The sequence below is a fragment of the Desmodus rotundus genome, chromosome 1, assembly GCF_022682495.2.
Source record: "Desmodus rotundus isolate HL8 chromosome 1, HLdesRot8A.1, whole genome shotgun sequence".
NCBI classification, from domain to species: Eukaryota; Metazoa; Chordata; class Mammalia; order Chiroptera; family Phyllostomidae; genus Desmodus; species Desmodus rotundus.
In genome coordinates this window covers 151,715,938-151,734,611 of record NC_071387.1, presented here as the reverse complement: position 1 = coordinate 151,734,611, position 18,674 = coordinate 151,715,938, and the positions used below count along the sequence as shown (strand labels likewise).

Below are 18,674 nucleotides of genomic sequence, written 5' to 3'. Positions count from 1 at the left end.
GCTATTAGCTTATGTACCTTCTGGCTATTCTCTGCTGGTGCTAAGGGCTTGGAAAGGCAGTTGCCTACTTATGTCTGCTACCTTAAGCAGACTTCTCAAAAGTATTCACCTCACAACTGTTTCCTTATATGTACTTTGGAGATTTTCAGAAGTAATATATATTAATAAGAAATAGATCTATTAAAGCTGGATCCTGACAGGCTTTTTGGTTTGCCTTGAAAACAAAATCTGTCTGCTGAAGCAACTTATGCTAAAAAGGGTCACTCGGTAAAGACAAAGCATGTGTGTATTATCAAGACCCGTGTATTTATTGACGGCTTCTGACACTGGTGAGTTTGTATGCTTTGGAGAAAAATTTTAATCTTCAAATGCTACACTGATACTAAGGATTCATTTTAGAAAGTTTTGTATGGATTACCATATGTGTTAAAGCATTTCAATATTTATGGATGGAAGCAACATTGAACTTAATAAAGAATGTAGGTTTTAATTTTTTAAAAAAAGAGCACTATTAAGCATTGTACTGTTCGTTATTAAGCATTGTACTGTTCGTACTTCAGTTTATGAAAATTCATTCTGGAAAAGCATTTATTTCCAATGACTTCTGCTTTCTTACCCAAGAGAAATAGCTATATCTAGCTCTCAAATGCTAAATAATTTTCAACAATGCTAATGAGGTTTGTTGTGGTGGTGGTTGTTCTTAGAATGACTTTATACAGGGCCATTTTATTTCACATGGGAATAAAACAGATGCGTTTTCTAGTATACAAATATACTGATATCTACTGTATCTCCCGCGTCCTGCTAGGCACTTTCTTACATCGTGAGCTTTGGGCAGAGACAGTACGACTGTGTTCCATGCCAGTCAAAGGGGTTTCTAATCAGACATTGTTATTTTGCAAACAAGTCAACTAGGCTACTACTTAAGAAGTCGTTGGTGCCTGATGGTTTTTTCAATTACCAAACCCTTCCCAGTGTTTCTTATGATAGTGTAACAAACTTAAAGGACCTTATTAACAACTATTTATCAAAGCCTGGTGGAGACAATTGACTCTTGAGAAGAATAGGCCAGTGGATCTGCTAACCATTAATATCATTAGATTTGCTGATTAGTGGTGCCAAGGCAAACAATCAGGAAGCTTTCTGCCAGTACAAAATTAATTTAGTTCCTGGAAGAAAGGCCTTCAGAACCTTAGATCTTAGTATTAAGACTTAGGCTGCTTGTCATAAGTTAATAAAAGAACCAGCCACATGAAGAATAATTTTGTGCCTTAAATGTCTCCTAAAGATTGATACATTAATCTTTAAACATAATAATAAAATATTTCTCCTAAAGCATTTTGTAAGACTCATGTAATTAGGTTCGTGTATTAAGAACTCTGAAACTTTTTTGCTATGGCTGTCAGTATTTTATTTTATTTTAATTTTTTAAAGGACTTTATTTATTTACTTATTTATAGAGGTGGAGAAGGGAGGGAGAAAGGAGGGAGAAAAACATATGAGGTTGCCTCTCATGCACCCCCTACTGGCAACCTGGCAGGCAACCCAGGAATGTGCCCAGACTGAGGATTGAACCAGTGACCCTTTGGTTCGCAGGCCCGCGCTCACTCCACTGAGCCACAACGGCCAGGGTAGCTATCAGTATTTTAACCATTACATTTAAGTCTCAATTGCAGTAAAGGATCACAGCCTTTATTTTCACTCAAAACAAACTCGTTTCATTTTCCTTCTACTTCTGACTTTTGGTCTTCCCTCTCTCTTCTCAAACCCTCAATTTAACAACTCCTAGTTACCCTTTAAGTCTTAGCTCATATTGTCCCACTTTTACGAATGTTTCCAGATAGTCTTCACTGAGTTATGTGCTACTTTCTCTGTATTGTTCTTCTGTTCATTCCTCTAACACTGGCCCTTTAGTGAGGTGATCCCTGGTTTCTCAACTTCTTTCCTCTGTCTAACCTATGTGTTCTTTGTCTAATTCAAAACCTTCAGTGTCTAGTCCTTAAAAGGTGCTAAGCAGATATTCAGTCACCGCGGAAGCATAGAGGTGTAATGCTACTGCTTGTTAGAATGTGAGAATGGGGAACCTGAAGAGAGAGGTGGAGGGGTTTGAGGCCACAGCAAGGATGCCTGGGAGATGGCCAAAGCTGCTATGCTGAGCGCTATGCTTTTGCTCACCATGCTCCAGCATATTATCTTTGATCTACACTGCCCAAATTTTGTATAATGTATTTAAAATATGAGTATTAGTCTATACACGTACGCTTTTTGAAGAACAAGTGAGACACCAAACCACTGCTCTATTGATACTTTCAAAATTTAGTATTTCCAAGAATATTAGCAGTATAAAAATATACTGTCATCAGATAACGTAATTAAATGCATATGCATATTTGTGATTAGGACAGGTGGAGTTTTATGGGTGAGTCGATAAGCACATATGGAGGTAATCATGCTAAAAACTTATAAGATGTTCCACTGAATAAATGAAATCATTATTGTCCTCATTAAAACAATGATAGAAAATCTATACTTGCTGTTCAGTAGAAAGTGGTATTTCATTTATGTGTGGTTTTATTTCAACTGCAATATCAGTGGATCAACTGTGAGAAAATATTTAATCTCACAAATTCAAGCACCTTCTGTTTCCTAAATGCTCACATGGTGTGTACAGAAAGTGTTCACCAAATAAATTGTTTACTGACTAATTCAAAAACTCAGTTTAAAAATAAAGTTGATACAATTTTTTATGGAGTATGCCATTTCCGGAAACTCAAATAAAAAGGATAAATATTCTTTCACTTCTCATTTAAAAGCATAACATTTTTGTTAGTATTTTACTTAAAATTTCTTGGCCCAGAAGATAAAAATTTATGGCTTTAGATTAACTATTTTAATGATGTGTCACAGAAGCAGCTAAACAATCTTTTCTCCCTGTGGTGTCAGTGCGATTGCTTCTTCAGGGTGGAAAAGAACAACACAATACATCTTTGCATTGTAAGTCTGTTCCCACCTCTTCTCTTTAGTTTAAATCTCAAAGGTAATACATACTTAGTGAGAAAACTGGTGCCATAAAAGTATGTCTGGAATGAGGTAATCATTTATAATATTTGCATGTATTTAATGACTTATTATTACAGAAAAAATGACTTACATTTCATACACTAAGATGTTCTTGGTGTCTACTTAGGTTTAGTAATATTCTTAAAATGCCTTCTGAAAATAGTCAGTATCTAAACACTTGCTACTAATTGTTTCAGGTCTGCTTTTCACAAATATAACCCAATCACAATAAATTAAAGGCACGTCACTTGATTGTCCTGTTACATTAACTAGATGAAATTAGTGGCTGACAATGCTTGACAGAAAGTGACAGGGATTTCTCGATACTTTCTGGGGAAAGTAAGAATCATATCTTTATCAAAACATTTAAAATTTTCTTTCTAAGATAATGTCCCTCAATCTCACTGATGAGAGTTCAATTGTCCTACTTCTAAAATAGAAATAAGTAGCCACTGTAATTCTTCTTTTTAAGATTTTACTTGTATTTTTTTTCAGAATTTATTTATTTTTAGGGAGAAGGCAAGGGAGGGAGCAAGAGAGGGAGAGAAACATTGATCAGTTGCCTCTTGGGCACATCCTGACTGCGATCAAACAAGCAACCCAGGCATGTGCCCTGACCGGGAATTGAACTGGTGACCTTTCACTTTATGGGACCAATGCTCACCCAACTGAGCCACACTGGTCAGGGTGCCACTGTAACTCTTCAGCCCATAAAGTTATTGGCTGGGAGGGAAGAAATGTTATTTGTCTTGAAATTTTCCTGTAGGTATGGGGGAAGCCCAGAGTGGTGACACTATCTATGTGAGTGGCCTAGAGACAGGATGCAGATCTGGGGCTGACTCTATGGCTAATGTCCTTTCCTTTCCATCATACCACCTCCTTTACATATAAAGACTTTGTTGTACAAAAAACTACACAAGTCTTTCTGCCTTCCGACACTTTCCCCTGCCCCCTGTCATTGCCAACACACAAGTGTGTTTTCTCTATATCAGGAGTGGTAGGTTTTATGGGTTAAATTGTGTCCCCTCACGCCTCAATGTATATGTTGAACTCCTAACCTCCCAGTACACCTTGGAATGTAACCCTGCCTGCTCAATTTCAGGTCAGAACACATGCCTGGGTTGTGGGCCAGGTCCCCAGCTGGGGGCGTGTGAGAGGCAACTGAGTGATGTTGCTCTCCCTCTTTTTCTCCCTCCCCTCCCCTTTCTCTAAAAATAAATAAATAAAATCTTAAAAACCAACAGAGACAATAGAGAGAAACCAAGGAGAAAGGCTTGGAACAGGTCCTTCCCTCACAGCCCTCAGAAAGAACCAAAACTGTCCATACCTTGATCTTGAACTGCAAATCTCCAGAACTCTGAGACAAACATTTCTGTTCTTTAAGCCACCCGATCTGTGGTACTTCGTAATGGCAGCCCTAGTAAACTAATACAGTAGATTTTGGACATAAAAAGCTAAAGTATGTGGACATTCAGTGAAGAAATAGTATGAATCAAGGCAGGACTGAGTTCACACTCAGGAGGGACAAGGGAGACCATGGCAGGAGATCAGGAAGGAAACATTAAATGGGAAGCACAGTATGAGGACCAGGGTCACCCTACTCTGTAGCCTCCCTTCCTATAGTCTGTATCCTCATATCCCCCATATTCACTCTGTGGTGCACGATCTTCTTCTTACTCATGGGGACCCAAACAATTACTAAAAGCTAGAAACAACTTCAGAGATCATCGCTTTCAATTATATAATGCTGTATGGGGTTTCAAAAGTCTTTATTTAAATCCTTCATTATACGTTCCCTTACCTAGTTGTCATTTGACAGCTAAGGAAAAGGACTATAATTGTCTTCCAATTATCATAATTCCAAAAGTCATTCCCCAGTATCAGATAGTAAGTTTTCTACCAACTGAGACTACTTTTTCTGTTCTTTCATTTGTACAGTCTTGGCTATCAATTGTTGAGCACCTACTATGTGAAAGTTTCTAGAGATGCGAAAGAGTGATTTGTGAGGTATACATAAGTCACAGACAACGAACAGTGGAAACACAACAGAGAAAGATTACTGGATGCCTACTGTATAAGAGGGAAGTCCTGGGGGTTTCTTTCCATATTACCTAATCTTATCTTTTTAAGAACTTTCTCCCCCTGTGGATTGCAAGACATATTTTACTGATGAGAAACTGAGGCTGAAAAAAGTAACTCATCCAGAGTAACAGAGAAAGTAGGTTACTGAGTCAGAATTTGAACCCACAAATGCCTGTCTCCCAAACTATGCCTGGCTATAGGACCATACTTCCTCTGCAGGTCCCTGTGGTTCAGAATATTTGTTAACAATTGAGGTTATCAAAGGCAGCGCTTTTGTATTACAACAGGAGGACTTGTATATATAAATGTAAATGAAGATCCCCAATACCTGACACCCACAGTATTTATGAAGGTTGTTATCACATGTTTATTTGTTTAAAGTAGATGCTTCCCATACTTTAGGCTCCTTGAGGGTCAAGATGAGCCTATTTTTGGTCACCACTGCAACTTAGCACCTGCTTTATAGGGTACTCAATTAATATTTATTGAATCTAGTTTAAATTTTAATTAGACTGGTATTATGAGCTAAATTGTTTCCCCACAAAAATTCATATGTTGAGGAAATAATCCCCAGTACTCCAGAAGGTGACCTCATTTAGAGGATCTTTTTTTTTTCTTTTTAGTGAAATTAATGGGGTGACATTGGTTAATAAAACCATACAGGTTTCAAGTGTACAACTCTGTAACACACCATCTGTACACTGCATTATGCGCTCACTATCCAAAGTCACGTCTCTTTCCACCACCATTTACCTCTCTTTATCATCCTCTACCTCCCCCCACCTCCTTTCTGTCTGGCAATCACCATACTGTTGTCTGTGTCTGTCCTTATTTCCCTAAGTTTTATTCTTTCAGTTTAGAGTCACTTTGTTGAGTTTCACTCCCACCTTCCACTAGGATTTTGTTGTTACGGCATTGTAGTTTTCACTTTACAAATACTGTACATGGATAAAACAATTTGCACCTTAAAAAAGAATTAAAAAAAATGAAATGATAAAAAAGGTTAGATGCAAATTCACGAGTAAGATAGTGTTTTGGAATAAGGGAGGATATCTTAACACCTCAAGATTTCTTAGACAACAGGTAGGAAAACTTCTAGAAAAAGGAGAAATTGCTATTTATGACAAGAATCTAAAGTGAAAAGGATTGATAAGAGTATAAGAACAAGAAAGGCATTTATTAACACATAATACAGTATTTAGTTTGAATTTGAAAGGCTTATATAAGAAGTGATTCAGGGCCTTTTCAGTACATTGAGTTACGGATATCCGCAACATTTAGAACACTAGGAATGGTCTATTAGGTAGGTACTGTATCAAGGGGAAGGTGTTTCATAAATTCTGTATGGCAGGCCTACAAAGGGTCATGGTATGTTTTGAAAATGTGATGAAGGCTATCATCACCATCTTTAAAGAACATGAACATTTGTTGTACAAACACACTTTTCTGCTTATACTCTAAAGGCATCCAGTGTCTCAGGTTAAGAATATCTGCTTGTATAAAGGAAACAAGATAAAAGAAACATCTGATAAAGAAGCATTGTCAGATCGATTGTGAATAGCCTATTGAACAAGTGGTTAGAAGTTATGCCTTTAACTGAAGTGGGGGCAATTTGGCAGATAGAAGACTTGCTGGGCTGTTGTTTGACATCTGCTTCTATTAACTACTGCACTGAAATTGTTGACACTAAGGTACCAGTGTCACTGTTGTTAGTGAAATGCTATATCTTACTTGATTTCTTTCGTTACTTGATGTCTATACATTTGAGACTGTTAACCCCTGACACCACAACTCCGTTTTCTCCCAACTTTAAGGGTGGTTCCTTCTCAGTTTGGAGGGATCTTACTATTATTGTTATCATTGATTTCTTTTTCATCGATTATGCTATTACAGTTGTCCCAATTCCCCACCCCCCCTTGTCTCCCTCCAGCCAACATCCTCCAATCCCTCTAGCAATCCCTCTTCCTTTGTTTATGTCCATGGGTCCATATACATTCTTTAGCAATTCCCTTTCCTATACTTGCTCTTACATCCCCCTGCCTATTTTGTACCTACCAATTTGTACTTCTTAATCCCTTCGCCTTTTCCTCTACTCCCTCAGACCTCTCGCCTACTGGTCCCCATCCCAATGATCTCCATATCTATGGTTCTGTTTCTGTTCTGCTTGTTTGCTTAGTTTTTTAAAAAAATTAATTGTTGATAGTTATATATTTATTGCCATTTTAATGTTTATAGTTTTGATCTTCTTATTTTTCTTAAGTAAGTCCCTTTAGCATTTCATATAATAAGGACGTGGTGATGATGAACTCCTTTAGCTTTACCTTGTCTGGGAACAACTTTATCTGCCCTTCCATTCTAAATGATAGCTATGCTGGACAGAGTAATCTAGGTTGAGGGACCTTGTTTTTCATCACTTTGAATAGTTCTTGCCAATCCCTTCTAGCCTGCAAGGTTTCTTTTGAGAAATCAGCTGACTGTCTTATAGGAACTCCTATGTAGGTAATTATCTGCTTTTCTCTTGCTGCTTTTAAGATTCTCTATTTTTAACCTTTGGCATTTTAATTATGTGTCTTGGTATGGTTTTCTTTGGGTCCAAGTTGTATGGGACTCTCTGTGTTTCCTGGACTTGTATGTCTATTTCCTTCACTAAATTAGGGGAGTTTTCTTTCATTATTCTTTTCAAATAGGTTTTCAATTTCTTGCTCTTTCTCTTCTCCTTCTAGCACCCCTATGATGCAAATGTTGGAATGTTTGAAGTTGCCACAGACACTCTCTCACTATCCTTGATTTTTTGGATTCTTTTTTTTTTCTTGCTCTATTGATTGGATGTCTTTTTCTTCCTTATGTTCCGAATCTCTGATTTGATTCTTGCTTTCACCTGCTCCACTGTTGATTCCCTGTAAATTGTTCTTTATTTCAATTAGTATATCCTTCATTTCTGACTGGGTCTTTTTTTATGCTGTTGATGTATCCACTGAGTTCCTTGAGCATTCTTATAACCAATGTTTTGAACTTTACATCTGATAGATTGCTTATCTCCATTTTGGGTTTGTTTTTTTTTTCTGTTCTTTCATTTGGGCTATATTCCTCTGTCTCTGCATTTTGGCAGCCTCCTTGCATTTGTTTCTATGTGTTAGAGCTGCTTTGATCTGGGTCTTGCTAGTGTGGCCTAATGTAGTAGGTGTCCTGGAGGGTTCAGTGGCACAGCCTCCCCTATCTCCCAAGCTGTGTAATGGAGGTGCATCCACACAGGATATCTGTGTGGGCTGAGTTCTCCCTCTTCTTGTAGATGAATCTTGATTGGTGTCAGCAGGTTGATGGGAGGGATTTATCCAATCCAGACAGCTGGTAGGACTGGCTGTGACTCCTGGCCAGCAACCACCTCCCACTGTGCCTTGCAGAGGTGGTTGGGTGGTGCTCCGATGTGGTCTGTAACTGTCCGCTGGGTGCACAGGCTCTGGGGTTTCCTGGGTGGTGCAGGCAGGGTCAGCCCGAACCTGTGATCTGTCTAGGGCCTCTTGGCTGTAAGCTATAAAGTGATGTGTAGATGGCTGCTGCTAGTGCTGGGCCTGGGGCCACTCAGCAATAGGTAAGGGGGCTGGGCTCAGCTGCTGCTTGTAAGAAGATTTAGGAAGGTCTGAAGCCTGCAGCTAACCCAACTATTTATTGAAAAAGCCACTGTTACCAGCTTGGGTGGGCCCATAAATTGGATGGGGCAGACCCTTAGGTAATCCCCAGGGTGGGGCTTACCATGTGAGCCAGGATGATGTGGATTCAGATATGGTGCTGCCTAATGCGGCTCTGTGTTGGGGAGGGCTCAGAAAAGGTATGATGGCCACTGCAGTTCTGTCTGGGAGGAAGCTGTCCCCCAGCTCTTGCCCTGATGCCAGAAACTTCAGTTCCTCCCCATATGCCACTGGTGCCCTTCAAGGTGCTGCCCTGGTGCTGGAGCCCAGAGGGAGTGAGGAATAAATCCATACGTGGTGCGAGGCCCTTTAAAAGGAGAGGCCTGAGAGTCCTGCAGTTTCTTTCCCCAACCCAAACCCCACTGGTTTTTACAGCTAGAAGTTATGGGGACTTACCTTCCTGGCACTAGAACCCTGTGCTGGGTGGTCTGGTGTGGGGCCGGGGTCCTTTGCTCCTGAAATATCCCTCCATTTTCTATTCACCAAACAAGTGTTTGGGACCAGCCTGTTGCAAATCTCTGCATCTCTGCCCCTGCATCTCTCCTACTTGTCTGGATGAATGTGGTTCCTTTAATTCCTTAGTTGTTGGACTTCCATACAACTCAATTTTCTGACAGTTCTGAGTGATATTTGTTCTGTAGTTCAGCCACAATTTTGCTGTGGTTGTGTGAGGAGGCAAGCCACATTCACCTAAGCTTTCATCTTGACCAGAAGTATGGGATCTTATTATTAGGGTTTCTACCCATCAATCTTAAATCTCTGAAGACTCTGAAATGTTTAAAATATCAAGGTTCCCCCAAGGTCTAGCATTTCTCTTTCACAGTCAGGTCAAGAGTACCAGTGATGGGAAATCTCATTTTACATTATGTGAAGGCTGATTAGTGACACATACCAGTGCCCGCCTAAGCAGAGGTGCAGCAGCTGTGTGAATGGTGCCGCTGTGCAGGTGCTTAGGCAGACCCTGGGCCCTGCTCCCTGAGACTGAGAGCCATTACCATTACTCCCAATCTGCAGGGGCTACAGAATGCAAGGAGCAGCCTGGCCCCGAACCCTCCTCAAAGCCCAGTCACAGTCATTCACCTTGGCAATAAGCACTGCCTCGCCCTCTACAGGAACATCTCCCCTCCAAGGCTTTCCAGAAAGATTGGCTAGCAATAGAAGGAATGGGTTTGGTGCTGTGTGACTTAGTGGGATGGTCCAAAAGTAAGTGATTAGTCACCTATTAAATCTAAGGCCAAGCAATTGAAGTTCAGTTCCATTTTCACTAACCTATGTATATCACCAGTGCTCTATGTTCAGACACTAAGAACAAGAAAAAAGTATACATTAAAAGAAGTCAGAAGAAACCAGAAAAAAAGCCATTAATAAAAATAAAATCTGTTAATTAAGTAGGAAATAAAAACAGTAGTAAATAAATAAAATCAAAAAGCTTGTTCTTTGACAACACCTAGAGATGACTTCTTTGCAAGACTGGTTAAGGAAGAAAAGTGGTGAAAGAAAAACGTTGTCAAGATTACTAAGCAAAAAGAACACATAAACTGAGATATGATACACAGTGAGACATTATAAAACAGTAAATATCACATGCAGGTATATGGCACCAGATGTGAAAATGCAGAGGGGTGAATGGTATTTGTTTCGTATATGATGACCAAAACTGATTAATGTGGGAAGCACAAACCTGGAAAAAACTGATTTCATAGAAGAGACTGGAAAAGCAACTTAAGATGTACCATCATAAAAATCACCAGGGAATGTTGAATCAACAATCACAAATATACTCTGGAAAGCCTATGGGCTCAAGAGAAAGTAAGGGAAATTCCCAGGGAATAAACCAAAAGGAGCTGAAAAACAGAGAAGTGAGCTGGAGCAGAGCTACTGCTGTTCAGTTTGCCCATCGCAGTAACAAAGGATTTACAATACAATGACTGTGGCAGGCCACGAGATAAACCTGATGGACTACTGTAAGGTGGAGAGTTGAACTGAGACCCTCACTTAACTCATTTAACCACTGGGGCAGTCTACATGAAAAGGTGAATTAGAAAAAACCCCCACAACTTTCAAGAAGGGAAATCATATTCTGGGTAGGCTCTGGGTGCTCCTATTCCATCTTCAAGTCTTCCCCAGAAGGTAACTAAGATCCTTTGTGTTTGGGTTTACATGAAGTACTGCTTGTTTTTGATAAAAATGGTAACTGGAAGCCTTCCATGACTTGAGTTTTTCACTCAATATCATGTTTCTAAAAATTAAACCCTGGGTTTATTAATAACCACAAGGAATAAGAAACAGTTAACTTTTTAATTGTTGTTCAATTACAGTTGTCTCAATTTTTCTCCCTTGTTACTCTCCCCTGCCCCACCTGCCCCCCACTCCCACATCAACCCCCACCCCATTATCCTTGACCATGGGTCCTTTATCCGTGTTCCTTGACTTGCCCCTTCCCCATCTTTCCCCCATTACCACCCCTCCCTCCTCCCCTCTGGTCTCTGTCAGTCTGTTCTTTATTTCCAAATCTCTGGTTCTATTTTGCTTGTTTTTTATTTTTAAAGTAAAAAATTATTACAATTATAAAACGAACATGCTCAAATTCCATAAAAGCTGAAAAACAGGAAAAGAAAACACAGAACAGTTTCTCAAATTTGTGACATCATCTTCGTGCTGTCCTCTAGAAAGTGATGCATGTTTGCTCCATTTGGGACGTCGCCACTTCCTGTGGCTACAATGTCGTATTTTAGTTTTCACTAAGAACTGCAGGGATCTATCAACTTGCAGAACATAGGCCCCTCAAAATCAGCAATGTTTTTTCTTTATGAAATAGGATTAAATTTTTTCAATTAATAAAACAAGAAATGAAATATCCAAAACCATCTACGTACTGTACTTTAAAACCAATGTTAGGTAAAAACAAAAGGAAAAACACAAAGCAGCAATAAACTTCAACTTCCTAAGTTGTCTTCAATTACTACCACCCCATCTGGTAAACATGTATTCTTAACTTCTTCAGACAGTGAATGGAGACCTTAAAACTTAAAAGCCCTGACGTGAACCCCAGGGATGAGTTTCCCCAGCTTAGCTCTCCCAGAAGGGCAAGGCCCTGAGTTGGAAAGCCTCAGGAGAACCTCAGTGGTGTTCAGGACAGAGACAGGAGTTCCTCCCTCAGGGAAAGGGGATGAGGAACACAGGGTACAAAGTAAGTTCCCTGTAGTTGGGGGGACTGCAAGGAAGCCCTGATGCTAGGGGAAGGCACAATGATCCCCCTGGGAAAGGAAGCCTGGCACCCCACCTCCTCTGTTACGGAGAAATCATTAGTTGCCAGACTGCCCATCTTATTCTGGTTATAAAACCAAACTTGGACCAGGTCCTTGGGTAGCCAGAGCTGTCCAGCAATGCGACTGATTTGCTGGGGCGTGAGCTTTGGCCACAGCAGGAAAAGGTTCTACAGGTTGTTTCCAATGTGCCTTTCTCCCTGGTTGCCTGTCTCCACTGCCAAGCCTGCTGCAGGATCATGTCCATTCTGCATAGCCCAGAAGGCTTTTGGTGTCCAGTTGCTCCAGCCATATTTTCAGCATTGGTTGCAGCTTCCACATGTTGGTGAGGTTGAGCTGCTGGGCCTTGAAGCGGCAGATGGTCGTCTGGCTAAGCACCTTTCCAAAAAGAGCGTCCACAGCAAACCCCACTTTGGCTTGCAAGTACCCAAGGGTCATCCTCCTCTGTCTCAGCTCCTTGGTCAGCTGCTACCTCAGGAAGCACTGCAGGATGATGTAGGGTCTACAGAAGGTGCCTTCCGGAGGGGCTCTAGAACCAGGCCCCCATCTCTCCAGTTCTGGCCAGGGACTCACAAGGCACCATCCCATCTGGATCCCTGGCCGGACCATCAGGCTGCCAGGGGCCACTTGGGGGCCCAACCAAATCGGAGTGTCAATGCATACTGGCATTGGCTCTCTGGGCCCACACCTATCACTTATTGGCTGAGGGGACTAATTTGGGGCTTGTGTTCCACCGCGGTGTAAAACCACAGCCCCAACAGGAAGTCTGGTAGGAACTGATGGCTTGCACACAGGGCTACAAAACAGCACCTGCCTCGCCCTGGAGCCTCACTCCCCCGAGGGCAGAGATGGTGGGCAGACAAGAAAAACAGGCTAAGGGCATATGCAGTGGTAGGTAAATCTGGTAGACTCATTGGCTAATTCCTTGGGTCTTCAAGGTTAAAGGGGTGTGTCCTCTACCCTGATCTTTGTTTCCAGCTCCCTCCAAGGTGCAAGTCTCCTTCTTGGGCTTTGCACTTCCAAGCTGTCTGGCATCCCTTAGTCACTGTCTCCATCCTATCCCTAGGAACCTAGGTATTTACTTATAGCTCTCCAGAATTCTTACAACTAATTCCTTTCCTCCACACAATCTGAACAACCCCTTTGGCTTCAAAAATGTTTGCTAAATGTTTATATGCCAGGTATTTCTGGGGCTATCACATAATTTATTAACTGTCTGCTCACTGATATCTTTATGGTCATGAGTACTGCCAATGGTCTCTCCTTTAAACATCTTAACTCCCTGGGCCCTAAAAACTCTAAACATCCCGAATTTCTAACATCAATTTGCTGTCAGATTCTACCGCTCAACCCTACCCATTGTTAGATTCCATTCTCTAAATGGGGCCAAGTTTCTTGACTAATTCCATGTTCTCCCCACCAGCCCTTCAAGTCCTTTGCTCCTTATCCTCCTTCAGCTTCCAGGTCCAGAATTTCAGCCTATAATAGAGACTTATGTGTTTCATTTTTTTTCCCGTCTGGAGACAGGTCTCTGGACTGGCCTGACCTGCTGGTCCCTACTGAGGACGCTCACTGCAATCCCTGACTCACCAATAGCAGGCTCCCTAATCCCGGTCTTTCTCACAGCAGTGACCCAAGGATCTTAGGATACTTTTCCCCAGCTCAGGCATCAAGTCCTAGGCCATGGATGGAGAAAGCTAAGGAGGGAAGGAGAAGAAAAGATCTGACATCAGGTTCAAAGTTTCCAAGGAGGAGCTTTGGAAAAGGGGAGAAGACAGTGACCTTGGCTGGACAATCACAGCCTCTCAGACTTCACTCTCCAATTCAACAAGGATGTGGCTCTGCCTTGCCCACATCTACTGAAATGGTCTTGCAGTCATTGGTGACCTTCCAACTGTCAAATCTGATAGCTTTTTAAAACTCCTCATCCCATTAAACTTCTGTGCAGTATCTGACAATGTTGACTACTCTTCTTGCTCCTCCTCCTTTTAAAATTTCCATTAAATGCTGGTAACAGCCAAATCTGTATTTCAGCCCTGACTTCTAATTTCCAGTTCTGTATTTCCCACTGTCCCAAACAAAATTCATCACCTGCATTTGACACCTGACTCCCTCCAGGGTTCCCTGACCTGGTTAATGGCCTTATCACCCACTCAGTCACCCAAGCTTAAACCTAGGAACTGTTTTTGACCCTTCCCGTGCTTTGTAGGGCATCAAATCTTACACAATGGGTCTCCTAAAACATCTGACCTTGACTATCTCCTCTCTAGCCTCATCTTACTGTATTAATTTAGGCCACGTTATTTTTCACCTGCACTGTCGTAATAACCTCATAATTGGCTTCCTCTGCATCTCTTTTCAAGTTTATCATGCATACTGCTGTTAGAGTAATTTGTCAAAATTACCATATCAAACCTGACCAACCAACACTCTAGCCACGTCACTTTCCTCTTACATTGTTTTTCAACATCTACCCCTCTTTCCCCAACCAACAACATGAGCATTGAAACCTCTGAGTACGGGACACATGGCTTTTCACCATTTGGCCTCCCCGTCTCCAGTTCTTTCCCAGCCTCATCTACCACACTCCCCCAACTCCCTGCATCCCTCCTTATTGCATGCTCAGTCAGAATATATCACTTTGTACTGAAGATGCCATGCTTTTTATGATTATTATGCCTTTATTCATGCTGTCCCTTCTGTCAGAAATGGCTTCCCCCAGCTTCTTGGTCTCATTCTCTCATGTCATTCAGACTTCTGCTCAAATGTCATCTCATTAGACACACTATCTACAACAGCACCCCTTATCACTCTCTGTCCCCTTTATTAACCTTTACTTTTTGGCATTTTCATTATATATTCTTATATCTATAATGAAACTTCCTAATATATAATTATTTGTCTATATATTTATTGCCTATTTCTCTGCTGCCAAGAGAGCAGGGACTTTGCTGAGTTCAATGCTGTGTCTCCAGTGCCTACGAATATGCTTCACTCACAGGAGAGGCTCAGTAAGCATTTCATGACTAAGTGAAGCATGATGTATTTCCAGTCACCCTTAACATGCGGTTTAGAGGCCACTTTATGGTAAAGTTTTCCCGCAGGCAGAGTTAGTTACTGCTTTTGTAGTATTCCCTTTGTACTTTACATATGTTTTCATTATAACATTTATCTGTAATTATTTATTTTATGTCTCTATCTTTCCAACTAGAGTGTGAGGTACTTAAGGGCATGCATGTAGGTCTTATAAAGCCTGGGACATCAGAGAACCCTGACTGAAACACTGTTTAATAAATGTCTGCTGAACGAGTAGTGAGTTCCCATCTTTACCATTCTGAGAGTAAAGTGTACTTAGTTCCAGTTTAACCATAAAAACTTGACCCTCCCATCCTTTCTCTCCAAACTTTCTTTTCTGTAGTAGAATAAAGCCCCTAAACTCCTCTTACTAGATAGGGAGGTGTAGCACCCTGAGACCAAATTCAACTTAATATTCCAGGTACTGTGATGGTAGACGCGGCTTTGAAGCAATGGTAGCAGGAAAAAGAATTGGGAAATCAACTGCTACCTCTACAGGCTGTGTATTGGATTATTCAGTGGCTGTCTGTACCTCCACAAAACCGCAGCCAGAGTGTACACTGTAAAGCACGGTCCTTGTCTGTCTAGTTCACTGGAGATCCTCAGCACCTGGAACTACTTCTGGCATAGGGTGGGAAGCCAATAAATATTTATTTAACGTTAAATAAATGGATCTCTGCAGCATTAATAGTGAAAAGACTTCCGTCTTGTTTTGAGATAAGTTTCAATATGCAAAATTTTGCTTAAGAATAATTTTTCTGATATCTATTCTTTCCAGATATATCTACATGCTATTTTTTTCAAACTTACAAAGCAACCAGAATAAACAGAATAAAACATAGATCACAAAGAGAAATAAAAGAGAACAATTATATAAATTAAGGCCCACATACTGAAACCAGCCCATTTGCAAAAAAGAACCACAAAGAAAGGATTAATTAGTTGACTAAAAATCTTTTTAGTGAATTGAAGAAAATTTCAACTGAATCTGAGGAAAGCTTATTATATTAACCAAGTTAAAACACAGTAGCTAAAACACTTACTAATTAAAATAGTAGGACTATGTTAGCTTGAAGTGTTTTACAGTTAACTTGGGTACACTCCATGCAGGTTTTCTCTGTACTCGGTCAGACCTCATCTGCCAAGGGGCCGATCTCCTGGCTCGTGCATATGTAATTCACCAACAAAAGCCCATATTCTTAAGGGAAGTCTTGACATCTCCTTAAAAGTATATTTAATGGGCTGTGGGAGTGGGGTGATCAGAGAAAAAAAACAGGAGCATATTTGGTTGGAACAGAAATAGAGTTCAGAAGAAGGCAGGTGATGGGGATGCGCAAGACAACCGGCATGTATGGGCTGGGGCGCTTGAAAGGCCAATCCATCACCTTCAACAATACAGAGGCCTCTAAGTAAGCGATTAGATTACAATGTAAGAAGCCAGCCTGTCTTATCCATAGGGAATTACGAAGTAAGGATAAGACACACATGGTCCTAGGCCCTGTGTATTTGTAATCTAAATGGGGAGTAAAGAAACTGTCAGGAGAGCAGGATGGCTTCACTTGCACAAAGAGAAGTTAACAGTTTTCTATTATTAGGATCCTGGAATTAAGAGAAGCTGTGAGCAGAATTACACAGAGTATCAGGATATGTATTATTAGGCTCTCCCTAAGTATTCTTTATTCTGAGATGGCAAAACCAACTGCCAAGGTCCACTAATGGTTAAGAAGCAGGAAATAGGGGAGGCCAACTATTCCAGGTTAACAATAATCATTCTTGTCAGGCGTGGTTCAAGTCTCATCTCTTTGAAAAGCTCTGCCCATATTCTCAGGACCACAGTGTTCTCCATCCCCTCTGAACTTACTGCCTTTCCTCTCAGATACACTGGCTGCCTTCAACAGCTGTAGTTTCATGCCTTAGCTCTCTAATGAGGAGATGTGGAACTTCCCAAATGGACAGTATATACATAATTTATTTTGTACTTATGTGCCAAAAAGTGTGCTAATGCACAGGCTATCCTCAGTGCTCTTAGCACAGTAAGTGCATAAAACACCTGGAAGTGAGGGAGATCTGGCTTTGACTTATTCCATCATGCTGATCGATTATCTCATTGGCTTGGAAGGTAATCCTTGCTTCCTCATTTCCCCAAATGCATCTCTCCCAGAGCTGCTCATGCTCCAGACAGAGGACCAGGCTTTGTGTAATAATATATGAGAAGTCTCATTTCCCTAGTAGTCTCCAAACACAACAAAACAACACATACACACAAGAACAACAAAAACAACAAAAGAGCCTAACTTTTTAAATGTGACTAACTCAATGGAGCAGAACAGATCTAAGAATGGTGTAAAAAACAGAGAGGGCAAGGCAGAGTAGATGGTGCTAATTTGTCAGTTTTCTCCACACTGTAGAGGTCCTAGTATCTCAGCACTAACCAGGCATCAGGGTGTAAAGGCACTGTCACCCAAAAGGCAGGTGTATATCTTAACAAAAGGCAAAGGCAGGAGACAAGACCCAGAGACCAGGCACTGGGGGGTCCCTCTCTAAATCTAAGAAGCAAAGTTAGCAATTCCGTAAAAGTGTGGCAGCTGAGTATACAGTAAGAAAAGATACTTACTACCTCTCAGTGAGAGCATAAACACCACATAATACAACAATTTACTTCACTGAAACTACTCAAAACACAGTGAAGTAATTAGACCATCAATCATTTGTATGTATTTTTAAGTAGAAAACTGTATAAGGCAAAGTGAGACATCAAAGATGTTATGCAGTTAAGAAAAACTGATACCTGATGGTAACGTACATACCATAAGAATATTAAAGTTGTAATACCATAGAAAAAGAGTTAATCAAATCAGTGTAGTCACTAAATAGAATCATTTCGTACTCTATGAAATAAATCACAAAATAAATAAAAACAGCACTGTTCTGCACAGGTGATCACAGAGGACAAGAACAAGGACGAAATGACGGTGATATGAGATGCTTTTCCTCTTACAAAATATGGAGAAAAACTAGAATGTAGTCATGACTGCCCATGGAGAATTTCCTTCATTGTCTTAATTTCAGATTAAGACCACAAAGGACTTTTCAAAATACTTTTTGTTGTTATTCTTTTTGTCATTTTATAAAATGACTCTGCTGTGATATGATTGCTGCTTTAAAATAAAAGCTCATGACCCAAATATGATACAACTACATAGTCAGGCTACAAAGAGATGTACAGTATATAAAGGAAAACCCTTCCATTTTATTTTGTAGGTCTGTGATATTCATGAGCTATGAACTTCCAGTGCTATGAAATAATGTTAAGTATAAAAACCTTACAGTCTTCACCAGAACACTTAAAGAAATTTAACTGTCTGTATAAGGCGGGAAGAGCAGTTAAGCCGAGCAGGGTTGAGTTGAAGTCAGGTGATAAGTCAGGTATAGTCATAGTCACAGATGAATACAGTTTAAAGGTTCTTGTTATTCCAGACAAGATTTAAACAAACTTTTAAGCTAA

General features: G+C 40.6%; 2 protein-coding genes across 3 annotated transcripts in view; both read right to left on the bottom strand.

The window, feature by feature from the left end:
- Window positions 1-18,674, bottom strand: part of ARB2A (ARB2 cotranscriptional regulator A) — a 404,957-nt gene that overhangs the window by 109,835 nt on the left and 276,448 nt on the right. The gene's annotated exons all lie outside the window — the stretch shown is intronic.
- On the bottom strand, window positions 11,314-14,465 carry POU5F2 (POU domain class 5, transcription factor 2). Its single transcript, XM_071219999.1, is given in 7 exon segments — window positions 11,314-12,029; window positions 12,031-12,105; window positions 12,107-12,291; window positions 12,294-12,355; window positions 12,358-12,558; window positions 12,601-12,805; window positions 14,406-14,465. Coding segments are annotated over 7 exon segments (969 nt in total). The 3' UTR covers window positions 11,314-11,848.